This window comes from Episyrphus balteatus, chromosome 2 (assembly GCF_945859705.1).
Source record: "Episyrphus balteatus chromosome 2, idEpiBalt1.1, whole genome shotgun sequence".
NCBI classification, from domain to species: domain Eukaryota; kingdom Metazoa; phylum Arthropoda; class Insecta; order Diptera; family Syrphidae; genus Episyrphus; species Episyrphus balteatus.
Window position 1 is genome coordinate 80,616,274 of NC_079135.1, and position 27,125 is coordinate 80,643,398.

Below are 27,125 nucleotides of genomic sequence, written 5' to 3' on the forward strand. Positions count from 1 at the left end.
TGCATAAGGTCCATTTTCTTCGATTCGGCAAGCTATAGCCTTAAAGAGACCTTCTTTCTTTCCAAAATGGATGACTTGCGTAAGTAAGCCTTAAGGCTTAACTACATACACCACTTTTTGAAAAAGTACAAAAGTGAAAATATTTTTTTTCTGGCTAGCGCAATTGTTTTGTGAAAAAGAGTATACAAATTGTTTTTTAGACCAAAAATAAGCTTTCTGCATCATTAGTTTTAATTTTCCAGCCCGAAAAACTACACAAAAATGCATTTGAAAATTTTCACTTTTGTACTTTTTCACTTTTTGAGCCAATGTAGTTATACCTTTAAGGTATAACTACATTGGCTCAAAAAGTGAAAAAGTACAAAAATTCAAATGCATTTTTGTGTAGTTTTTCGGGCTGGAAAATTAAAACTAATGATGCAGAAAGTTTATTTTTTGGTCTAAAAAACAATTTGTATACTCTTTTTCACAAAACAATTGCGCTACACGGAGAAAAAATAAGGTATGAACTACCTTATTTCTGGTATATTTAACTTTAATGTAAAGTTTAAATAGGGATGACTCCCCAATAAAATGGAATTCACCTTACTTTTCTAGTAAATTTATAGCTTAGGATTGACTTTACAGTAGAGCCTTTTTTTGTATGACTTTCTAATAGAAATTACTAGAAAGTTAGGTACATATTTTACCTTACTATAAGGCTGAAAATACTGATTTTTAAAGTAAATTGAACTTCTCTATGGAAGGTATATAATTTAGTTCCAGATTGGATCAAATAAAGTCAATTTCATTTTTATTGATGACATTTTTCTAAATAAAATTGTATGCATTTATCTTACAAAAATTAAAATAAAAAAGTTGAATTTTGTAATTATTGAAAAGCATAACTAAGTAACACGTACTTAATCCTCAAAGCTATTTAGAAGTAAGTAACGTATGACCCTGTTATGTTTTTTAATAATTACATAAATTACCTAGTTTATTATAATTTTGTAAGGTGCAAACAAACAATTTTATTTAGGAAAATATCATCATCATCAATAAAAATGGAATTGACTTTATTTGATCCAATTTTTATCTAATTCTTCATGAATTAATTAGATTGAATGATGTTAATTCATATGGATACCTATATATTATTCTAACACAAGAAAAAAATATGCTATCCGTAATTACGGAGCCAATAACAACGCATAAAGGAACACAAAAAGTAATGAAAACATTTCACTTCTAAAAGAAAAACACAGATTTTATTTCTTTATTAATTATTCCGCACCCGGACACCTAAAAGCTTTGACAAAAAAAATTTCCAAAACACATGGAAGACAAAATGGCAGACTTTTCAATGACAGCAATTAAGAGTTATTACTATGTATAGGGGAAAATTCCTAGAATTAGGTAATATTATTACCTTAGTGTAAGGTAAAACTTATTCACAGAATAGTTAAATTTGTAAAATATGTTTTACTAGAATCTTAAAGTGAAAAGAGTCATACACTTTTTTGGATGAAGGTTTATTTTACTCTACGTAAAGAAAATATTGCTACTCGTAAGGTATATACTACTTTATTTTGTTCACCATAATTTTCTTGTACAAATTACTTTACGGAACCAAGAAATGTTCAATACGTAAGGTAAATTTTACTTAAAATCTAGGGCTTTTTACTTTAATTTCCTTACTAGTCATATGGAGTATAAAATACTAGATTCATTTTTCTCCGTGTAGCCAGAAAAAAAATATTTTCACTTTTGTACTTTTTCAAAAAGTGGTGTATGTAGTTAAGCCTTTAAACTAAACGTATACAAACTATAGCTTGTCGAATCGAACAAAATGGACCTTATGCAAGTAAAATAATTTCAATTCAATTTTTAGACGTAGGTTGTATTTCACTTAATTTTAATAAGGTTACCCTACTAACAATTTTGCTTCTATAATGCTTTACAGAAGCAACAATTGCATCTGTAAAGCTTTATAGAACCAAAATTGTTTGTCGGGTATCTTTCTATTGTTAACGAAATCTTGAACGAAAAATTTCGTTTTGATTTTCGTTTTTCCGTACGCAGCTCTAGCGGAAAATTAGAGAGTTTTCACTCATTTGTCACTTACTTTTGTTGAGCAGGTTTTTTCACTTTTAATTCATTTATTTCTTGCTTTAAAAATTATTTTCTGTTGATTTTTCTTGATTTTAAATTAATTTTGAATTTTTTTATTTTGACTTTGACAGAATGCTCGATGATATTTTTTTTCGTTAGCATTTTCGTTGTCGACTTTGGAAACTTGAACATTTTTCGTTTCGCATCAGCAGCGTACCAGGCTTAACACAAGAAATAAATGAATTCAAAGTGAAAAAACCGTCAACACTGCTCTTGGAACCAAGTAAAATGCACAGGACAATAAAAAGTAATTGACAAATGATTTCTCAATATTTCTCTAGAGCTGCGTACTGAAAAACGGAAAGTAAAACGAAATTTTTCGTTCAAAATTTCGTTTTGTTTGGAAAATTTCACTTCGCTTCAGCTACGAAAAAAATTGAGTTTGACCGCTGCGTTAAGCCTGGTACGCTGCTCGCGCTAAATTTTAGCCAAGATAATTTTCCCTTACAAGTTATCGATAACTTGTATGGGATCCATTTTATCTCGGCTAAAAAATTTCGATAATTTGTATGGGAGCTAAAATTTAGCGCGAGCAGCGTACCAGGCTTTAATGATCAGCGCTGCTACCCCAAAGATAATTGAGCTCAGTATATTTCCAGAAAAAGCGCAGTAGATTGCAATATACCGCAGTAGATTTTTAAATATACAAACAACATTCAAATCACAGAAATATATTTTACTACAACACAATATTAAACAATTAGCTCAACAGTAAAAAAAAAAAAACAAAACAGCTCTATCTTCGGTTCCACGTCATTTCACATCATTTTGTTCGCCCGAAATCTTAACAGGTATTGCGATGTCGGTAACTTCTCGAATTACCTGAAAAAGAGTTAAAAATAAGGCTAGTTTCCCGAACATGAACAACTTTTCGCCCGCAACTCAGAAGTAACAAGTGAAATTCAATTTTTCGTTTGGAATTTTGTTCACGTTAAACTCACGATAGGGCTGCATTTGAATTTTTCAGTGAATATATTTAGAGTGAGTTAACGTTGCTCAGTATTTAAAATTTTTAAATGGACAAAAATAGGTACTATTAAAATTTTTAAAAGGTAAGTAGATTCGTTTTGCTGCGGAGTAGATTTTCATTTGGGCTAAAACGCAGTAGATCTACTGCTAAAGGAGTAAGGTGGCAGCCCTGTTAATGATTACAATTTGTATAAAATTTGGTCTCGCCTTTATATTTTGTACAGGTTGATTTGTTTTTGTGCTAACATCCCTGTTTTATGTCATACATCTGTCATCCTACTGTCATTGTCATATGTTTTATCTAAGATTTTATAATATACCATACTTGTGAAATCATGAAAAAGTTGTGTTTTTAAATTATTTTTTTTTTTAAATTAAAAAAATCTTAAGTGAATTGCTACAATGTTTAGATCTATGCGGGAGTTTTCCCGAATTCAACAAAATATAACAAAAATATTAAATAAGTCTGTATCAACAATACAAACACAACCAAAGCCGAATTTCAATATTCAATGCACTCGAAAACAAGTTAGTATTTCACAAAAATTACTTGCATTTTCTTAAAAAATATGTTACATCATTTTTTTTTTTTAATTTCCAGTTGAAACTTTTCAAATCAGAATATAATTCGATAGTAAGAGTTTTATCTAGTTCCTTTAATCTCACACCCGCCGAAGTACGTAGTTTTCATTCATCTTTGTTTTCACGCAAAACTGATGGCGGTCGTGAACCAACCGGCAAAGATAATTCGGACAAAAATGCATCTAGTAGCGGAAGTGGCAGTAGCAGTGGAAATAATGGTGGGAAGAAAGACGACAACGAAAATGAAAAAATGAAATCTGTACTCACAAAGGTGTTCCTTTGGGTTTTCACTGTTTACATGTTTATAACATTTGCATCACTCTTTTTCAAAAGGCCAGACAGACCAGAGGTTTTTTTATTTAATAATACTCCATGAAACCGATAGAAAATAACTTATTTATATTTTATAGACTAGCACAAGATATGTTTCTTGGAATGAGTTCGTTCACCATATGCTTGCCGCTGGTGAAGTAAAGGAACTTATTATTCGTCCAGACATGGAAATGGTCACAATAATTCTTCATGATGGAGCTATTATTAAGGGTCGCCAAGTAGCTTCAACAATTTTCCATATGGCAATAGCAGATGCATCAAAATTCGAAATTAAATTACGAGATGTTGAGAAAAGATTGGGAATTAAAGAAGGTACTTTTCTGAATTCTTTAAAATAACTAATTCTTGAATATTTGTATTCACTTATTTCTTACAGGTGTTTCTATAACATACGACAGACAGAGTGATATTACTGGAAGAATTCTGGTGCTTTTGGTATTCTTTGCTCTTTTCATGGCATTGGCATCACGAATGAAAGGCATGAAGAGCCCAATCAGTATGGATTCATTTGTAAGTAAATAATGAAATAATAATATAAAATCAGTTGAGCCAGACGGGTTTATTCCGGCTTTCTTCAATGTGCTTTAAAAGTAATAACACGATTAGCTTAGGGTTATTTTCAATAGTTGTATCAAACTAAGCTCAGATTACCCCAGGGAAGCCATTTGGGTCCATTTCATTTTGTAGTTTAGTTTTTTTTATTTAGTTTTATTGACTTCAAAATATTAATTCTATTCACAATTTCATTTTTAAATTTATCTTAAGTCTTAAATTGGTTTGGCCGATGGCAGTCTACCAGATTTCTTTTTATTTTTGCTATAAATGATGTAACTTCATGCATAAATTCAACTGAAAATCTCATATTTGCCGATATGAAGATTTTTAAGACAATAAAAAACAACCATGACCGGATCCTTCTACCAGCTGACATTGACAGTTTTAGTGTTTGGTGTGGGAAAAACGTTCTCTCTCTTAACCCAGCCAAACAATTATATTCCCTCGAAAAATAGTCCCGAATGCCTCCGATTATTGTATATCGCAACACAAGCTCTGTCGAGTATTTAGTTTTAATGACTTGGGTGTCCAATTCTGTTCAAACTTAGAATTCACCGAACACATTAATCTCATAGTAAACAAAGCGAGCTCAATGCTTGGATTTGTAAAACGCTGGGCAAAGGAGTTTGACGATCCATTTGTCACACTTTCTTTATACAACTGCTACTTTCGACCCCACCTCGAGTACGCTTCCCAAGCATGGAGTCCATTTTATGAGGTTCATAAGAATCGTCAATCGAACATAATTTCATACGCTTTGCTCTTAAGGGTCTACCTTGGATAGATCTGTACAACTTACCACATTTCGATAAGGGGATTCAACTGCAAACTTTGCAACAAAGGCGTGTTAATAACGATATTATAATCTTTCATCAATTTATTAATGGCCAAACTATTAGGTTGCCTTAGCTTTAACTATCCGGGAGGATCTCAACACCTACAAAGATTTGAACTCTTACATATCGATATCCATAGAACAAACTATGGTATAAACGAGCCTCTTAACCGAATGAGCAAACTTTATAATTTAAACGATACTGACTTTAATATGAGCAAGATGAAATTAAAAACTTTATTTCGAAGCAGTGCTCCACAGACGTGATTGTCAGTTAATGTTTTAATTAGATTTTTAAATTGTATTTATGTGAGTATACCATTTTTAGCTAATATTAATTGTATATTGTGCATGTGGATTGTATTTAATTGTTTTTGTCCTCCTAGCTACTAACGCATGCACAAATTATGAACCCTCTGATAGTAGTATACAGCTTGCTATAAGCTGACTACATCAAAAAATCTGATGTGTAAAAAAAAAGATATGTTCCTATGAGCTGAAAAACCGACACACTCAACTGCAAAAATTATAGACCGACAAGTCTCTCTTCGTTCCTCCTTAAGACACTGTAGAGAATCATTCATTTCATTCATTGATCTTCTCAATTCTAACAACTTGTGGAACTACCAACACGCTTACCTTAAGGGTAGGTCAGTGGAAACAGCAATTCACGAAGTAGTTTCGCATATTGAGAAAAGTCTCGAACACAAATAACATAAACGAGGAGCATTTTTAGATATCAGAAGAGCGTTTAACAACGTTAATACAGAATCAATTGAATCCAGCCTAGTTGATGTTGGAGTTGAATTTTTCATGGTGAACTGGATTAACACTATGTTTAATGGCAGAATCACTACCTCGCAAATGAGAAACAGTATTGTTGAGAAAATGGTTTGAAAAGGTACACCGCAAGCAAGATTTCTTTCTCCTCTCCTTTGGATCCTAGTGGTTAACAAAATTCTTACAAAACTTGGAAATCATTTCATAAAAATAATAGCCTATGAAATGACGATGGCATAGTAGTTCTTGTTGGGTAGCTCAAAATGGTCTTGTGGTGAACCCCACTAAAACAGAGCTAATTTTGATCACAAAGAAAACGGAAGCTAGGGGACTTTAACCCTCCCAAACTAAATGATATTGCTCTCTGATATTTCCCAAGGAAGCTAAATATCTTGGAGTAATCTTAGATTCCAAACTAAAACGGAAACAAAATAAAGAGGAAAGGAAAAGAAAATAAACTTTGCGCTTTTTACACTTGCAAAAAAACCACACGTGCACGGTGGGGTATTCGACCGCAACCGCAAGTCATCCAATTTATGTATACAGCGATAACTCGTCGTACTGTGAAAAGCTGTTGAAAAAGTAGCTCTCTCAAGAACCTAAAAAAGCTACAGAGATTAGCCTATATAGGAAAAACAGGGGCACATAAGTCTACGGCATAAACAGGGCTGCAGAAATCATTTAAAAACTTCCGGTCATGGACGAGGTCATTAGATGCACGGCAGTTAAAAGTGCACTTTGACTAAAAAAACTGGGCTTTTGAAAGCAAAACACATACGGTCATGGGTCTATCATTCAAAGATACGACACAGTTCCCAGAATGGAGGCGATTTCTGACTACATTCCACCCCTAGTAGATTTCAATAAAAGCTTCTCTATTTTACTACCCGAAAGACAGGGGTGGTTCCCAATTCGCTTAGCAAGGAACAAGGAATACCTTCTACACTGATGGTTCAAAAATGGAAACAAGAACAGAAGCTGGTGTGTTCTGCAAACCTCAAACTCCCAGACGACTGTAGAGTCTTTCAAGCTGAGATTTATGCTATTTTTTGTGGACAGCCAGGCTGCTATCAAAGCCTGCAGCAAGAAACAAGAATATTGGAGTACACCAAGTTGCTTAAAGTTCAGTTTCAGTTTTTTTGTGTCGTTTCCATACGCTCCACGTGCCTTAGCCTTCTTAGTTATTTTTTTCAGCTTCCCATTTTTATTTTCACAAAGAATGCAATGTTTGATTAACTATTTATGTGTGATTTTATCTTTTCACAGACTCAAATGGGCCGAGCTAAGTTCACTCTAGTTGATCCATTAGATGGCGGACGAGGTGTTCTTTTCAAAGACGTAGCTGGTCTCAAAGAAGCTAAACAGGAAGTTGTCGAATTCGTCGACTATCTTAAATCACCCGAAAAGTATCAAACACTAGGAGCTAAAGTTCCCAAGGGAGCTTTACTATTAGGACCACCAGGATGTGGTAAAACTTTACTTGCTAAAGCAGTTGCTACAGAAGCTCAAGTTCCTTTTCTGAGCATGAATGGCTCGGAATTTATTGAAATGATTGGTGGTCTTGGAGCCGCAAGAGTAAGAGATCTCTTTCAAGAAGCCAACAAACGTGCTCCGTGTATAATATACATTGATGAAATTGATGCCATCGGAAGAGCGAGATCGGGTGTAGGCTCAGGTGGATCGGGCGGCGGTGGAGGAGGTTCTGGTGAATCGGAGCAAACATTAAACCAGCTTTTAGTCGAAATGGATGGAATATCTTCAAAAGAGGGTGTTTTAATGCTCGCCAGTACAAACAGAGGTGATGTGTTGGATAAGGCACTTCTTCGACCTGGGCGTTTTGATCGGCATATCATGATTGACTTGCCATCACTAGAAGAACGTAAGGAAATATTCGAAAAACATCTATCAGGAATTCAGTTAGAAAACGAACCCAGTAATTACTCTGCACGACTTGCAAGATTGACTCCAGGCTTTTCTGGGGCAGATATTGCAAACGTTTGTAACGAAGCAGCATTACATGCAGCAAGAATGTCACAAAAAGTAGTGTTAAACAAAAACCTGGAGTATGCAGTTGAAAGGCTTGTTGGTGAGTAAATTCAAATTTACTTCATTCACTCAAAAGATTTAATAATTGTTCTTTTTAGGTGGAACTGAAAAACGATCACATGCCTTATCTCAAGTTGAGCGAAAAGTAATAGCTTATCATGAATCAGGACATGCTCTTGTTGGTTGGCTATTGCCAAACTCCGACGTCCTCCTTAAAGTAACTATCGTCCCGCGAACTAGTCTTGCACTTGGTTTTGCCCAGTACACTCCAAGTGAACAAAAATTATTTACAAAGGAAGAATTGTTTGACAAAATGTGTATGGCTCTGGGTGGGCGTGCTGCAGAAAATCTAATGTTTAGTCGCATAACAACTGGAGCACAAAACGATTTGGAAAAAGTTACCAAGATTGCCTATGCTCAGGTAAGATTTTTTAAAATAAGTTAAAAATCCGGATTTAAATGTATGAATTTATCTTTTGTATTTAGATCAAAAAATTCGGTATGAACGACGTAATTGGTCCAATGTATATAACTGATTCAGATGAAACTGATAGTGGGCCATCAGGTGATAAGCCTTTTTCTAAAGCTTTAGATAATTTGATAGACCGAGAGGCAAGAAAACTTGTTACTGCTGCATACGAAAATACAGAAAAAGTTCTTCAAACAAACAAAGACAAATTGATAAAGGTTTGAAAATGATAAATTGTTGAGGTCTATATGATAAAAATGTATTCTATTTTATTTTAGCTTGCTGAGGCTTTACTTGAAAAGGAAACACTCAATTATGATGAAGTTGTTAATTTAATAGGACCACCTTTACATGAAAAGGCGAAACGCATGATTGAACCTGTTGATTTTGAAGACTCTCTTAAGAACTTAAGTGGAAAATCATAGTTGATACAACTTAGACAGGATATTTAAGTTTCATTGCTTTTTTCGAGTTTTTTTTTTTTTTTTTGTTATCACCAATTCATACAAATGTTATTTAAATTTTTTTGATGTTACGAAACCAAACAACAAAATTAAATTAAAAAAAATTAAAACAATATTTTGTTTTTATTACCGAGAAAAAATTTATGTTTTTTTTTATGAAATCCAAGTCAAATGTGTAAGTTTGGCTGATGTAATTGATGTAGTAAGCTCTGAACAAGGCCAGTTTATGTATATTATATTAAATTTATTAAAATTATAAAACTTTTGTGCAAATAATTTAATTGAAATTGAATCAGTTGTTGAGGAAAAATTCAGAATTAAAAAAAAGGTTCTATCGCAGGTGCCATTAATAAATCATTTTCGAAAATAAAAACCAATTAAAAAATAGACGTTGTATAAAATTTGAATTTAAAAAAATTGTTGAAGCCGTTTTAACTTTTCCAAAATTGGTATATTACAAGCTTGACAAAAATCTCCTTATACCATGTATGACAAGTACTGTTATTTTTGACCAAAACTAATTCGAATAACCCCTCTAGTCTTCAAAAATCGGTGCATACCAAGTTTGATTAAACTTAAGCTAATTTTTTTTTTGCTTTGGAATTTCTAAAACAAGCGGAAACAACGCTTTGCTTTCCTAAGTTAGAAGTTTTTCAAAGCCAGTTTGACGAGATAAAGGAAGGAAATCTTTCGATTCACGTGAATGGATTAGTATAATAGGGCTGAAAAAGACTTGTGGGACTGACTTTTTTGCGTTACCTATCTATTATCTGAAAATCAGCAAGTGTCCCAAAGTATTGGTGCAAACAAAATTTCCCTACTTTATACAAGTAGGTATTTAGCTTTTCCTACTATTTCACAAGAACTACAATTAATCGAAAATATTAAAGATTTCAGACCAACAAGCTACCAAATTCTTAAAGCCCTTAATTCGTTCTTTCTGTATAATTCTTTCTTTAAAAAATTCAAAGAGCATCATCGTAACGATTGGACAAATGAAAATAGCGTAATGAAAATGTGTTTAATTTTAAAAGACCATTTCATTTCCCCCATGTTAAAAGGTTAAATTGGCTGATGATATTCAATATCGCATCGAGACTATATATTGTTTTTATTGCTCTCTCATAAAGTTTTTAATTCTATTCATTGAATTTTGTTCCTGGCAGTTCCACCGTCAATTAAAAAAAAAAAAAAGAGTTTACATACCAAAAGTTTTTCAGCCCATCGCACACAGGTAAATTTTCCCAAATTCATGGCCAAAACTACAAAAAAAAAATTTGCGATTTGTTGTTTTTTTTTAATGCCAAGTTGTTTACAAATAACATAAGCTTAGAACCTGATTGATTATGCGATGCAAATTGTAACTGTTTAATCAGTAGATGCTTTCAAAGTAGAACATTTTAATTAACGAGTGCAGTAGCAAGGTTGGTTTCTTATAAGAAGTAGTTTGCTTTATTTTTTATTTAATTTTTTTTGGCGATTTTAAAAATAATTAACATGGATTCTGTTGCTAGTGGTATGTTAAAAAAAGATAATGACAAAGATAATGCAAAATTTTAAGTCTAAAGTAAATTTTAAAGCTTCTTAAGATAATGTGTTTGAGCAGTAAAAACAAACAAATTTTTTTTCTTTGATAATGAAAAAGTTAAGTTGATTTGCGTTTTTCTGTACTGAAAATAGTGTTGAAAAATAGTTAAATGTTTCCTTTATGGGAAACAATCCTAAAACATTGCGGTTTTTTGCGACTTTTTATAATATTGGCTTCAAAAGGTGTTGGGGACGGTGATTTTTTTTTTTTTTTTTTTTAATTAGATTTTTCTTTTTTGACACAGGATCGTAATTAACTTTCATTTTTCTTTCAAGAAATAAGCTTTCTGAATTTTTAAAAAGCTGTTCGTCACGTGACATTACAGAAAAAATTAATTTTTTTGGTGCCAAAGGTTGAAATATTGAAATTTCGGAGCAAATAGAGAAAAATTTAACGGATTTTGATTTTGCATATATGAACATAGAAGAAGATGGCTGAGTGCCTCCAGAAATAACAACACCTTCTTAAAACAAAATATAAATTGGTTGCAATATGAAATATCGTTTCCATGCTGAGCCCGTGGCTTTGTTGGACGGCCTCAAATGGATTTTTCAGACCTAAGCGAACGGTCAAAGAGACGTAAAACAGAAGATTTACGTTCTAACTATAATGCCGAAGAATTAAGCTATGCTGCGCCATGCAACTGCGGCGAGAAAAAGGGAAACTTGTTCATCAAATGTAATGAAAAATATAATATTTTCAACTCCTTCACGTGCTGAAAAATATCAAAAGCTTTGAAAAAAATTGACCAGAAAATTATTCCATATACAGCAGAAGAAGCACTTTCAATAGTTGTTGAAGGAAAATTAACTTAGTTTCATAATAACCATAAAATGTATTCATTCATTGGACAGCTCGGCGAAGAAGCCCAAGAATCACGAAACAAAGATATAAAGCGTTTCGAGAAAGTTTCCCAAGAAAATTTTCGAGGCAGCAAAATATGGAATATGTGTTTTATAATCTCTTGGTGTCTTCTGACCCATTAATAAGTGGTTTGAGAAAACTAAATCCTAAAACAAAAAATGCGTTTCCCTCTGAAATACTTCAGTTTCTAATAGAACCAGAGATCGAGCAAGCAGACTTATAGTTACAGTTTCACAACTCACAAGTCATTGAATGATGTACACACATACAAACTCACACTCATGTTTATTTATGTATATAGTTGTTATCTATGCCTGCATTATTTATTTATTTATAATAACGACTGTTCAACTGTTTTTTTCAATCTATTGAATGTATAAATATTGTATTATTAAATGTCAAATGAAAGAAACCCTATGGCGTAAAGTAAAAAAAACGACTTTTTTCATTTTTTGCTTCTTTTTTGTGAATTTTCGTGTAAATTTACTTAAAAATGGTGAATTTTATGGAAATTATCTTATTTTGATATAATCATGCAATAATAAATTGAATAAAAACAAAAAATAATTTTGGCCATGTTTTTGGGAAAATTTACCTGTGTGCATCGTGTTTGTTTTGTAGTCGTACAACAACTACAAAGCTACAGCGACATAACTACTTAATTTCCATACTAAGGTGTGTTAGTATTAGTATTCTGATCGTGAATCTTTTGTTTGAAATGAATTTTCGACCGATGTGAGTGAACTGCATCCACACTGTGTATACACAAATAAAAGTACAGTGAGTGCGAGTGAAATAAGTAACAATCATCTAAATAATATCATCTCTTTTGTGTAGATCTTTCTTACCTTTCACTCGACAGCAGAAAAGATAGACAGGTACTTTTCTGTTGTTTTATTAAGTAGCTAAACAACTTTTTCCCCTGTTTTCTTACACCCCCTCTCAGAAACTGTGGTCAAGTGATCGTTTCACTAGTGGGAGCAGATCGTTTGTTTTCTTTGGTTTTAATTCAGTTAAACACTTGTGCAACAGAAGAGTAAAACATTATTGTACTATTGTACCGCATTTTTGTAGAGTGAGGCTGCTGTTTGATATCCATGCTTAATGTATCTTTTAAATCGAAGATGTGATCACATTGATCGCTTTTGATCTTGTTGACAAAGCATTTGGTTGTTGCTGTGCAATATACAAATACGAAACGCTATTTTATTGTGTGTCGGTCAATGTGGAATGATTTGAATATTTAATTTTAAATATCTGTTCACAGAATATTATATTTCTTTATTTTTCAATCGAACGACAGACATCGGAATTTGTTATCATCACAAGACGTGTTGTTAATTATTATTTTAAGTAGGTAAATCTTTTCTGCCTATCTATAGTTGGTGTGCGAAGTGGTGGCATTGGAGCAAATATATATTGATGAATGTCCACAGAAATATAGTGCTTTCGTTGTAAAATTTGTTTTGATTTTTTTGTTTTCAATTAATTTAGAAAAAAAAAATTGGTAAACAAAAACAATAACATGGTACTCCGTAAAATAGTGTCTCTCTGCATCCTCGTTGTTTACGGTGGTATTCTGATTATAAGTCAAGTGGAATCATGCAATGAAGTTGTTTGTGCGTCGATTGTATCTAAATGCATGCTAACACAAAGTTGCAAATGTGAACCAAAAAATTGCTCGTGCTATAAGGAATGTCTGAGTTGCTTAGGAAAAAAGTACTATGAAGAATGCTGCAGTTGCGTTGGTAAGATATAAAATATAAATGCCTACATACTACATTTGCTACCTGCTTGCAATGAAATAATTAATTGTGGAATAATATCTTCCGATATTATAAATTACCTACTTATAATTTAAACCAGGAGCGGATTGGGTGATATTTGCGCCTGAATTCGAATTGACATGAAATAGAGTTTCTTTTTCCTTTTTTTAAGAAAAAAATCTCTTCTGCACTGATTACATAATATAAAACACTGGATTTGGGTTTCGTATAAAAATTTGAAGTAGAATTAAGAATTTATTGTTGCATTTATATAAAACGAGAAAAAAATAAGAGGGTAGATACACTAACATGCTGTTACTGTTACTTTTCCAGGGTTCGGATTTTACTTCCCCTATGACTCAATTATGGAATAATATCTTCTCAGGGCCGGATTTAGGGCGGGGCAACCGGGGCTATAGCCCCGGGCCCCCACAAAATCAAAAAAAAAAAAAAAAAAAACAACAAAGAACCTGAATCATTACTTGCATTCCTTTGGGAACATTTATCTACTGAATGAGAGTTTTTTCTGAAAGAATTATATCAATTCGTAAAACTATCTTAATATTTCAGAAATTAACGTTTTTGACTGGAAGCCTCAAAACTTTGTCACAAAGTAATTCGAGATAATGTAAGATATCCAGTCAAAATGAGATTTGTAATTAATCTCTCCTAAGAATAAGGTAAAGCATATAATATTCAAAGTTTTTAAGTGCATAGATTTAATTTTATTTAAACTAAAAGGAAACACATATAGGAATGAAGAGAATAGTAGTTTTTTATTACTATGTTATTTCTAAGCCGCTGATAGACTTTTTTTTGCAACAAGTTTCTTACTGAGTCGATACAATTTAAATTTTAAGAGTTAAATATAACGAAATACCTTGCCTCCTTCAATATTAAAGGAAGGTCACTTCCTTTTATATGCATATAAAAATCTTTATTTCATACTTTCTCCCTACGTTTATTATTTTAGAAAATTCAAAAGTTTTTAATTATTAATTATCTGTCAACTAATAAATGTAACAAAATAATATTTTCATGTAAGTTTAAACAATTTTTGTAATAGTGTAAAAAGTTTTCAATATAATATTTAACAGATTTAATAAAATACCACTGAAGAAGTCGAGAAATTACGACGAAACGTACCTAGGGAGAAAGTATGACATAAAGATTTTTATTTGCATATAAAAGGAAGTGACCAAAAAAGCCCGATTCAACATAAACATTAATAGTTCAAATAATTTGTCAAATTTTCATTAATTTAATCTTAATTTTATTTTGGAAATAAGTTAGCTGAATGGGGGGCCCCCACTTTCTCGCAGCTTCGGGGCCCCCACAGCTTTAAATCCGGCCCTGCATCTTCCGATACATAAATTATCTACTTACTATCGTATTAATTAGATTTTTGTCTACTTATACACTGTATAACTTTTTTCAAATTGTGTGAAATATGGTTTAATTAATTAAAATAATATTACCATTATTCGCGGTTAAGACAATCTACTCTTGTGTATTAGTTGGACAGCTATAAGACAACAATAAACAAGGTTTTTGATCAAATTTTCCAAATTTAAACAGTTGTATAAATTGATACAACGTTTATAAATACGGGGTTTAAAATCGAAACCAGTAGTGGTTGAATTTTGCGCCTGAATTCGAATTAACATGAGTTTCTTCGTCCTTTTTTAAGAAAAAAATTTCTTCTGCACTAATATCTCTATAAAACAATGGATAGGGAATTCGTATAAAAATTTCAAGCAAATTGACGAATTTGTTTTTGCATTTATACATTAATGAGAAGAATGGGTACCGGGGCAGATTTGAAATAAAGTGGAGCAAATGAAAGATTTTCGGAGTAGATTTAAAACAAATAGAAAAATTTTGTAATACAAAATAATTAAATCTTAAAGAAAAGTCAATTATAGCACCGTTCCATTGGAGGTGGTAGTTTACTCATGAGTAGATCTAGTACTACAAATAAAACAATAACTTCTACTCGAGGAGATAGGAATGTGTAGCTGTTGTAGAAGATTTCTACTCACGAGTAAATTACCACCAATGGAAGAGAGCTTAATAATAAATTCACCCTGGACAAACTTATATAGTTCTAAAAACTTTATTAAATGAAGTGCTGGTCCAAATAAGGTGTTGCGATTCTACTTCAAACATTCAAATCCAGGATTGTCAGTAGTTAGTTTAGGTAAACAATTTTTCTGTGTGGAAAAGTGGAGTAAATCTCGAAATATCGGATCGCTGGGGTAGATTTTTGTTCTCTCAAAAGTGGAGCAAATTTGCTACGATTGGAGCAGGATCGAACCCTGGAGAGTTCACTGACATTATGAATGCTGTACTTTTCAGGTACAACCAAGGCTGCCAATTTATTTCAGAATAAAAAAATCTACTATTACGATTACTACGTACCTAGCAACTTTTTTCTACTGCATTTGAGTTGATTTGGCTTATTGCATTTTTTTATTACAACAAAAATTTATAATAAGTTTTAAATTCAATCTGCGAATTTACCCAAGAAAAAACTTTAAAATCTCTGAATTTTTACGAATGAAAGAAATAAGGTTTTATTTAAATTATTTTTTATGGTAATTTGGAATTTAAATAAGTATTTAGAGTATAATTTTATAAAAATATTTTTTATTTTAAGAAGTTCATTTTTTTTATTTTTCTTTTCAACATTGGCTATTGAAATTTAGTGATAAGCAAAAGTCTTTTTTTGCAATTTGAACTGACTATTTTCTATTTGAAAACAGTAGAATAAGAACGAATCTTGTTCTGAGTTCAAATATTATACTAAGGAAGCTGATTTATCTGATAGCCCATTCAGTATTAAGCTTTATAATTTTTCCCAATTCCTAACTACCTACTCTATTCCAATTTTAAAGATTTTACGATAGTCAAAAATGTTCCATACTATTTAATGATTTTGTTAAATCGAGTTTGTTAAAATCGAGTTTGTTGATTTGGAACGTATGTTGAACGTGTTGATCAACCAATTGTGGACCCAGCTTTACGATGCGAACGTCGTTATTTTCTAATCGGTATACCACGCTATGAGTATTTGCAAAATATTTCGACTTGAGTCTAGCGTTCGACTCTCGAGTTATAATAGGGCTTTTTCCTGTTTAAAGGACTAGTTTTTGAAAAAAATATTTTGAAGCTCAAAATTTTGAAAATAAAATTTTTCAAAATTTTGTATAGCTAATTAAGTTCTTAGTTTGTTTTCAATGCTCTCATTATTTTTATTCCAACAGAAAACCGGATGCAAAACAAAAACCCTTTATTTTTGTATTTGTTATTAAATTAATTGATGAACAATAAAGTGAAACAGTATTGAATTCACCCTAAATTAATCCAAAACAACATCCTATTTTTTCAAATATTATGTATCTTTTTTTACAGAATTATGCCCAAAGCCTAACGAAACACGAAACGCTTTGTCTAAGAAGTCTCATGTTGAGGAATTTGATGGTGTACCTGAACTCTTTAATGCTCTAATAACATCTGAGCCGGAAGAATATGAGTGGGACATAGTCACCTTTCCAGTTGACTTCGATACTGTTCTTGCAGGTCCCAAGTTGGAAAAGGATGTCAAATATTACTTAAGTATGTTATCCATTTATTTCTATGTCTTAATTTGATTTCCAACAAACCTTTCGACTCTCCCTTAGAATCCAACGAACAAGATTCCGACGAGATACTCAAGGAACGAGACCATATGATTACAGTGAACTGTAGTGTCATCTACCTGTCTCCATGTATTTCCTGGAATAAATGTCGTCAAAGTTGCCAAAGTACTGGCGCCAGCAGCTATCGGTAAGAATAAATTGTGTGTTTATATAGACGTGTCATTTAGGTAAATGACTAAACCAATTCATGAATTCAGTTACTTGTCTATTTGTATAACGTATACAAATGTTGGGATTCTATTGCATTCTTAAGTGCAAGGGATAAGTGCCTTGTGTGAAAAGATTTATTATCTGTTAATATTGTTTATGTATACAATAAGTTTGTATCTTATATCTTATTTTGTCTTTAGGTGGTTTCATGATGGCTGCTGTGAATGTGTTGGTGCAACATGCATTAATTACGGTATAAACGACAGTCGATGCAGACGTTGTCCCGAATCAAAGGATGACGGAGAAGATCTGGAAGAAATTGATGACGAGTTACAAGATTTCGGCGATGAAATGGGACCCTTCGATGGAACTGTAAATAATCAATTTTTATAAGTCCATAAAATTAATCGTTATAGTCCTGTTTAAAAATAGATGATTTTGTAAGTTTTTCTTAAATTTAGCATTTGCTTAGATGTGGAATACATATTATAGTATTAATGTATAAAGCACATCTCGGTAGGTAGGAAATTATGTATCTCCTGAAAATAACTCATATTTATATTTTGAATTTGCCAACGTGAACAATTTATTGCTTTTATAATTTATAAAACCTAATATTTGTACAGAAAATACAATCTGATTTGTTAAATTGACCAACATAGAAATAACATTCCATAATAAATAAATTAAAAAATAAAAAATAAAACATATTTTTAATTGATTCTCTTAAAACTCAAATGCATGTTTTGGCTGCATATATGTATTTCCAGAAAAGTTGATTTTTCCTACTTCACGATACAAACACGATATAGGAAAAATATTATTACCCGAAAATAATAAAATTCGAAAATTTGTTTTCTATATTTTCGTGTGAAATATGGAATAGTACTTGAAATCATGGGACTAAGCCATAAGGGTGGTATTACGTTTCGAGGATCGAGGCTGCTTTTTTTGTATTAGAAGTGCTAATTTCTGAGTGAAAAAAAGTATGGGTGAAGTTAGACAATACATTTTATTTATGTATTTCACTCGCAAATCTGGGCACGAGCAACAGGTAGGTTATAGCACAGTACACATAATAAGGTAATATATTCCGAACGTTGTCAAAATTTGTTTGTCAAAAATGGACACCAATCTGTCAGGTCGGCCTTTAATTTTTATATTTCAATCGCAGTAAACAGGAAATTTGTTTTTGTTTTAATTTATAAAATGTCATTTAAAAATATTATAAATTGAAAAATAACAAATTTTCTTCGTGTTTCATCGCGGCGGAAAATGGTAAATAATTGTTTAAAAATTAGTGGTGTGCGTTGTTTTTCGTTTTTTGTGCGTTTTTCGTCGGTATTTTAAACAATTAATAATTCGGTAGCTGACATTGGTCGCCAAAGTGTCATGTTTTGACAATCTGGCGACCAATGTCAGTTCGGAATATATTACCTTTTTATGTGTACTGTGGGTTATAGCACCGAAAAATGTTTAGCTAAGCCTGATAAGGTATTTTACAAAAATTTGTTTCTACACGAAGATTTACATTTTGTAAGTTTGTATTTAAAAAGTCACTGTGGCGTATGAGGAACATTTTTTATTGAATAAAATTTAATTGTTAAATCTACAGCGTATTAAAGCCTAGTACGCAGCTGCTGAAGCGAAAATTGTCCATACAAAATTTCGTTAGCGATATCTTGAACGAAATTAAATTTGTTTTGTTTTGCTTCTAAACTTATTTTCTGATGTTTTTTCTTAAATTTTTTGATTTGAGTATTTTTATTATTTTTACTTTGCTACAATACCCGATGGTATTTTTTCGTTAACATTTTCGTTATTGACTTTGGAGACTTCAAAACTATTCGTTTCACTTCAGCTGTGCACTAGGCTTCAATTAAAAGCTGAATTCCCTTGATGATGATCTGACTTTACAATAATAATAGTGTTTCCGTCCATTCAAGACAAACGTGGGAATTACTTCACCCTTTTTTCTTCCAGTAAAACTGATTGATTTGGCAAGAAAAATGTGGATTTCTGATCTGAACGAATCTTTTAAAAAGTTCAGAAAGAAAGACAATCAGAAAATGCGAATTTTCCTACGCTACCTAGGAGATCCTGGTATCGAAAGTGGAGTTAGGCTGTAAGCCTGGTAGGCAGTTCAATATAAATTTTAGCTCCCATACAAATTATGGATAACTTGTATGGGAGTTTTAGCTCCGCTAAAATTTAGCTTGATTTGCGTGCCAGGCTTTTAGCCTGGTACGCTGTTCGCGCTAAATTTTAGCCGAGATAAAATTCCCATACAAGTTATCGATAATTTGTATGGGATCTATTTTAGCTCAGATCAAATTTTCGATAATTTCTATGGGAGCTAAAATTTAGCGCGAGCAGCGTACCAGGCTTTAAGCCTGGTACGCTGCTCGCGCTAAAATTAAGCTGAGATAAAATTCCCATACAAGTTATCGATAACTTGTATGGGATCCATTTTAGCTCAGCTAAAATGTATCGATAATTTGTATGGGAGCTAAAATTTAGCGCGAGCAGCGTACCAGGCTTTAGTAAAAATCGCTGCCACCAAAAATTTTTTTTCATTCGCACTAGTCGCCCCAAAACATGGAAGAAACAAGAAATGGAATCGTGAAAAGTCGTACATACGAAGTTCTGAAGCTGTAAAAAGGGTGCACTCATTAGTGACTTTATACCGCAAGCGCAGTTAAGCTAAATTTTAGCCGAGATAACATTCCCATACAAAGTTATCGATAATTTGTGTAGGATGGATTTTAGCTCGGCTAAATTTTTTCGATAATTTGTATGGGAGCTAAAATTTATCTCGAGCTACGTACTAGGCTTATGGCTATAATTCGTTTTCCGGACCATAGTAGAGTAATGGTCAAAACAGACGTGCAGTTTTTTCCCTGCAGCTCTTATGGGCTCTTATGGGAGAAAAATCATGATGCATGCATCATGCTGCAGCACAGAGCTGCATCATGTCTCTATTTCTAAATTCCATGCCAAGTTTCAACAAAAATAACAAATACTTGCTATTTGGCATTACTGATATTGGAAGTTGACACAATAGATGTGTTTTTTATTACCACCGGGCTTAACTGGTTAAAAAAAACGCCTCGGGGCTTAGCGAGAAAAATTGGCAGCACTGCATACTAAATGTTCCGAAATCAGCTGACACAAAAAAATATAAAGTTGCCATATTTTTCGCTTTTGGGTTTTCTTGTGTGTTTTTGAAAAAAAAGTTTAATTTACTATTAAATAATTATTTAAAATAATAAATTGTCATTCCAAACATCAGTTTTGATGTTTTTAAACAAATTCTAAACAATTAACGAACAAGTTAATTTGGTAGCACAGATTTAAATCTGTTGAAAAAGTTAAGCGCAGAGAATTCTCCGGGCTAAACAACAACAAGTGTTGTTGCATTTTACATGTAAATTGCTTAGCCCCGACTGCATTTTTTTTGTCTAGTTAAGACCGGTGGTAATAAAAAACACACCTAATCTATCATTCAAAAATTTAAATAACGTTCGTTTTGATTTTCTTAAAATGGAAGAACTAATTGAATTCATAAATAAACTTAACCATCTTGTTTTTTTGTTTTATAAATACAATTATTTCATCCATTTTAACCGCTTATAATGCATTTTTATCTTATTCTCACAAAAAAAAAATTATAAAAAATATCAAGGTTATCAATTTTTTTGACAGAAATCGGCGTTAAAGCCTGGTACGCTGCTCGCGCTAAATTTTAGCTCCCATACAAATTATCGAAATTTTTTAGCCGAGATAAAATGGATCCCATACAAGTTATCGATAACTTGTATGGGAATTTTATCTCAGCTAAAATTTAGCGCGAGCAGCGTACCAGGCTTAATAATTTAAAAAGTAATGCACATGTATTTTGGGTGCAGCGCTGCATGCAGCGATGCGTGCAGATGTGCCGCACATCTGTTTTAAGCCTGGTACGCTGCTCGCGCTAAATTTTAGCTCCCATACAAATTATCGAAAAATTTTAGGTGAGCTAAAATGGATCCCATACAAATTATCGATAACTTGTATGGGAATTTTATCACGGCTAAAATTTAGCGCGAGCAGCGTACCAGGCTTTAGCCATAAACGCTTGGCCACACCGGAGGGTATGCGGTAGAGGTACGGGTAGCGGTAACGATATTTGTATTAAAAAAATTCCACATCTGAACGTTGATATGTCAGTTTGGAATTTTTTTCATACAAGTACCGTTACCTCTACCCGTACCACTACCGCATACCCTCCGGTGTGGCCAAGCCTTAAAAGAAACAAAAATATGATGTTAGCATACCCTTAAAACCAACGCAGCATATAAAAAAAATACATTGCAATGAACACGGCTATATTTAATTTGACTGAATGCTGCCATTAATTGACAAGTGCAAATGTCAACTTGTCAACAAGAAAATTATCAAAAAAAAAAAAATTGTTTTTAATTTTGTGCATTTTTATTTTGAAACGAAAAAAACAAAACTTTTCCATAAATTATTTATTGTGTGCTGCGATATGAAGTGATATCAGTTAATAGTATTAATTATTAAATAATATTATTATTAACATTAAATAAGGGAAAACAAAAAAAAAGTGATAGAATATGAGTACAAACGCTAACGCAAGCAGCTCTTATAATCTAAAAATTGTTTTACTTGGCGAAGGATGCGTAGGTAAAACTTCTATTGTCCTTCGATATGTCGAAGATAAATTTAATAATAAACACATCAGTACATTACAGGTAATTTAAATTTTCATTTGCTCTCCCTTAAGTTTGTTTCAAACAAAAATAATAACCTTGCTTTGCTTATCTATATGATAGTGATGAGCTAAGCAATTTTTTTTTTGGCTTCATGTCCCTTATAAAAATAAACCGCTTTGTTATTGTTGCAATTTCTTTCATATTTGATTACATTTTTTTGTAGGCTTCATTTTTAACAAAGAAAATAACTCTTGGCGATAAACGAGTTCAATTAAATATATGGGACACTGCTGGACAAGAAAGGTAAGAATAATTTTAAAACTATAAATCACTTTTGTATTGATGGCTAATAAATCTTCTCAATAAACATGTTTTTTTTTTTGTTGTTGTTATAATGTAGATTCCATGCACTGGGTCCTATATATTACCGAGCTTCAAATGGAGCGATATTGGTGTACGATATTACGGACCAAGACTCTTTCCAAAAGGTAAAGCTTAAAATTTATATAGTGTTCTACACTGAAAACCGCTATTTTGCAAAAAAAAACAAAACAAGAAAGGGTATTAAGTGGGCTATTTGTTTCTCTGTTCCTTAAAAAGTGCCCCTAAGAAGACTTAAAACTAAGTCGAAACGTCGGGAAAATAATAAATTATTGAGAACAAAATTGTTAAAATTCAAATTCATTCAATCGGACCAAAAAAAATAAAATGCACGACTGGGTCGCACGAACTGGCTCTTAAGGTTCAAGGTTTTAGAACTAAGGACTTTTTAGAAATTTAGTAAATTTATTTATTGACGGTATGTATGTATATAAAAACAAACAAAAGCAAATATAAAAAAAAAACACATAAACATCGTTTTTCAAAGAAATAAAACAACATAAATTGCCCTCCAAAACAAGTATGCAATTTGAATTAATTATAAGTATGCAATTTTATTTCTTTTATTAAGAAGCATTTAAATTTTTTTTTTTCAAAACCGTTCGAGCCGTTTTTTAAAAACCTATTTTTGTATAAATCACTTTTTGAAAAAAAAAAAATTAAATAAAATTTGGATGCCATCTTGAAGAAATTACCGAAAACCAAAATTTCAAAAAAATTCAATGTCCGGTTTTCGAAAATTGGATTATTAAAAAAAAAAATTTTTAATTTTTTAAAAATCCAAAAATTAATTTTTTCAAAATTTTATTTTTGGCTTATATTAAAATTGTATAAATGCTTTTTTTGCAAAAAAAAAATCGTTGAATTAGTAGTTTCGGAGAAAAGCGGATTAAAAAAAAACAGTTCTATGGCAGGTATCGTGAATAATGATTTTCAAAAAAAAAAATTTTCATTAGAAGATAGACCTTTTCTTATAACTTTTTTAACAAAATCGTTAAAGCCGTTTTCGAGAAATTTCCACTTTAATAAAATCGGTATATGACAAGTAGGTACTGTTATTTTTAGTCAAAAAAAAAGGGATCGGGTCAAAATTCTGGCTTCAAAATTCTGTTTTTCAAAATTCTGCTTTTTAAAATTGTGCCAGCATATTTTTTGAACAAAAAAATTCTGCTAATTCTGTTTTTTTTTTTCCATAGCAACTTAAATACTTTCCTTACTGTTTATTGTGTAACTGTCCCAAACATTTGTTATAATGCATCGACTGACGTTCTTATAGTTCACATCTATAAACCGTTGAAAACTATTAGAAACTTAAAAGAAATATACATATCAACAAAATATTCCTTTCTTAATCAATTTTTCGATAAATTAATAAGATTCTAATTATTTTTCGAAATTATTTAACATTTAAAATCTTTTCTTAATATTTTTTCATTTATTAGTTTATGAAACAAACAATGTGATTAATGGTTTGGAAAATGTTTAAAAGCGCGCGTTTTTTAACATTTTCCAAACCATTTTTAATTTTTTGCAGAATTTTGTAAAACAGAATTATAAAAAGCAGAATTTTGAAAAGCAGAATTTTGAAAAACAGAATTTTGAATAGCAGAATTGTGAAAGCAGAATTTTGTAAAGCAGAATTTTGAAAGCAGAATTTTGAAAAAAGAATTTTGACCCAGGCAGAATTTTGACCCCAACCCAAAAAAAAAAAAAAAAAAAAAATTCCAAAAAATCCTCTGGAAAGTCGCCAAATCACGACACATACCAGGTTTGAAATTAATCGGTCCATCCGTTTAGGCTGTAGCTTCGTATAGAGACAGACAGACGGACTTCCGGGGCCCACTTTTTTTTGCATTATCTATCATTGTAATGACATGGAAAATTGCTATCTCAACTTTAATATAGAATATAGTTCCTATATAGCAAGTAAAAAGCATATTTCAAAAATTACTTTTAAATAGGGGTAATTCGACGCAAGCTATCAATAAATAGGCAAAAAGTGAAAATGAACGTATAAGAAATTAAATGATTATACATTGAAACTCGAATTTCGGGGATTCCGTGATGAAAATATTTGACATTCTTTCTCAACAATGGAGACAATGTTATTATTTAAACTCTGTTATCCGTAATAAACTCTACTATCCGTAACATAAAATAGGACCGAACAAATTCCTTCACTTTAATTCAGCACACGGAAAAGGAAGTTCGGTATATGTGCTGTTTTTTTTTGCTTTTTTTCGAGTACCTTATGTTTGTTTTCGTTGTTTTTTTTTTTTTTTTTACATTTTTTAATAAAAACTTAGATAAATATTAATTATTGTTCTATTATTTGGGATTTTCGATTACCCGTAATGAGCTCGGTCCCGACCATCCCGGTTAATCTTTTTAAAAAGAAGTAGATTGGTTTTATAATACAAAAATGCTATATATAGTACTGAAATAATTCAGAAAAGTAGAATAATAAGCACTATGTTTAACTGGACTTGTTAAATTATTGATTTAATATAGTCCATACAAAAATTTGGCGTTTTGTTCAGTTTCAAAATTTAAAAAAATATGATGAGTTTTTGAGTAAAGTATGGGAAAAATTATTCTAAAAGTTTTCAAGGTCAGTTTTGCCCTACACGTTCAAAGTTTTGATTAAATTGCAAAAAAAATCATAAAAAATGCTTTAAAAATCGGCGTTTCTTTGCAATTTACTTAAAATTTCGAGGATGTGAGGAAAAACTGAACTCAGTTTCGGATTAAGCGCATCAAAATACATAAAGATAGGTAGGTCCGGTTGAAAGTACTGACAAATTTTATGTTTTTGTGGGCCGGTGTAATTATCCGCAATTAGGTTTTTAAATCTCCTCGTTGGATTAGGTCCACCCTATCAAATCTCGTGTTTGTCAGTCGAAAGATTTTTCAAAATCACCCAATACGATATGGATTGTATCTGTGACTTAACCGCGACAAACCCAAACCGGTCTTCAGAAAGCATTAGTAGTCGGCCAAGACTCGCTTGTGTGATGTCAGCTTAAGCACTGTGCGAATGAACGAACAAATGAAATTTTATGTATATTTAAAGTAAACTTTTTATCACAAACTGGGTTTTTCAAATTTCATTTCTGAAATTAGTAATAGTATAAAAAAAAATTGGTAGTTACGAATTAAAATTTGGTCATACGAACAATTTGTTTTCTCATATTTTGCTTATTTTAGAATTTAAAATGTTATTGGTTTTTGTTTTAATAAAACATTAGTAAGATTTCTTATGTTCAATACAGTTTTCGTTAAAATATTTGCTTTAGAAATACATACATAAAACTTCATTGGTTCGTTCATTCGCTATTTCGTTGGTAGTTCTCATGTTCCCAGTCGTGTTCTGTCGTAGCTCTTAAAAGCGCCCGCAGTTGGGAAAGAAATTTTTTTCAGCTATCGGTAAAGGCCATCCGTATTTTTAGCTTGAGGTGTTTCTTTGCTTATTTTTCTTTTGCGGTTTCGGTAGGTATTCCACTTGAGCACGGGAAATTTGACCAAGCTTTGAATCATTGTCTTTTTACAACTTTAGCTTCATATTTCTTCCTCCATGTTTTTTAATGCTATTTTTGTTTTTGTTTTAAATAGGTTAAAAACTGGGTGAAGGAACTCAAGAAAATGCTAGGTTCAGATATCGTTATTACAATTGTTGGAAATAAAACTGACCTCGATAAGGACAGAACAGTCAACATCGAAGAAGCTCAAAGGTAAGATGATTGAAAAAAAAATATACGATTATTAATAAAATAACTTTAATATATTTTAGCTATGCCCAAGCTGTGGGAGCTACATTCTTTGAAACATCAGCCAAATTGAACGAAGGAATTGAGGAATTGTTTCAAGAGCTTACTACATTGGTATAAATTTTGATTTTGTTTTGTATTTTAATCCATTGACCAATCCAATTTTCCTTTCGATAGATGATTCAACATTGTGATTTAAAGGAAGCCAAAGCTTCAACATTGAAACGGAATAATTCAGTTAGAAGTTCTAATAGACTTATTGTAGATGATTCTGATGATAATAGTACCGATCCCAATTCAACATCTGGTTCACGGTGCTGCAGTACTGGTTAAGATAAAATGTGATAATCAGCATTTTTTTATTTAAAAAAAAAAAACTGTTATATATTGTTAATATGTATTTTCTTTCATTTCTTCATTCTCTGTTCTATTGCGTTATTTTAACTTAAAAATAAAATATTAAAAGAGAAAAAATATCGGTCAATTTTTATTTGAATTCAGCCGCCTTATATTCATGTATCCCGTAGCTAGATGCCTCCAAATGATCACATAAAGTTTGTTGTGTTATGCTTCAAAGTGCAGTTCCTTGTTTGTCGGGATGTTCATATACTCCACGTGACTTAGCCATCTCATGAGTTTTTCCTGTACCTTTTCCATATTTACGTCACAGTAGATATGGAGGTTGGAAATGAAATTTGGTCAAGGGTTTGTTTTATCTACTTAGACCATTCCGATTGGAGCCGATCGACTTCAAAAGATTTAAAATTGGTTAAACAAAATGAAAAAGCGGTGTACTTGGCCATTTTCTATATTGTACATGGACACGCAGGTGAGATATACAAATTCCATAGCTACGATTTCTAAATGTGTCATCACGTCACCAGCGTCTGTTGTTGATGCATTTCAATGATTAATGTGCATTCAAATATTGAAATACAAGCAGTCATTTTGTATACTTAAAAATGCAATTTGACTGTCAACGGTGTCAACTATCATTTATGAC

General features: G+C 31.7%; 4 protein-coding genes across 4 annotated transcripts in view; 3 read left to right on the forward strand and 1 right to left on the reverse strand.

The window, feature by feature from the left end:
* LOC129910454 (uncharacterized protein C9orf85 homolog) overlaps positions 1 to 27,125 on the reverse strand; it is a 189,238-nt gene that overhangs the window by 134,078 nt on the left and 28,035 nt on the right. The window lies entirely within an intron of this gene.
* On the forward strand, positions 3,478 to 9,238 carry LOC129910447 (paraplegin). Its single transcript, XM_055987837.1, has 8 exons — positions 3,478 to 3,651; positions 3,725 to 4,054; positions 4,116 to 4,350; positions 4,415 to 4,548; positions 7,475 to 8,294; positions 8,353 to 8,675; positions 8,741 to 8,941; positions 9,002 to 9,238. The coding sequence occupies exons 1-8, from the start codon at positions 3,526 to 3,528 to the stop codon at positions 9,146 to 9,148; spliced, it is 2,316 nt and encodes a 771-aa protein (XP_055843812.1). The 5' UTR covers positions 3,478 to 3,525; the 3' UTR covers positions 9,149 to 9,238.
* Positions 12,587 to 17,927, forward strand: LOC129910453 (protein twisted gastrulation). Its single transcript, XM_055987853.1, has 4 exons — positions 12,587 to 13,387; positions 16,820 to 17,023; positions 17,089 to 17,233; positions 17,457 to 17,927. The coding sequence occupies exons 1-4, from the start codon at positions 13,165 to 13,167 to the stop codon at positions 17,647 to 17,649; spliced, it is 765 nt and encodes a 254-aa protein (XP_055843828.1). The 5' UTR covers positions 12,587 to 13,164; the 3' UTR covers positions 17,650 to 17,927.
* LOC129910455 (ras-related protein Rab-21) lies at positions 21,701 to 26,584 on the forward strand. The gene is made up of 6 exons (XM_055987857.1): positions 21,701 to 22,013; positions 22,198 to 22,277; positions 22,375 to 22,462; positions 25,968 to 26,086; positions 26,146 to 26,236; positions 26,300 to 26,584. The coding sequence occupies exons 1-6, from the start codon at positions 21,876 to 21,878 to the stop codon at positions 26,453 to 26,455; spliced, it is 672 nt and encodes a 223-aa protein (XP_055843832.1). The 5' UTR covers positions 21,701 to 21,875; the 3' UTR covers positions 26,456 to 26,584.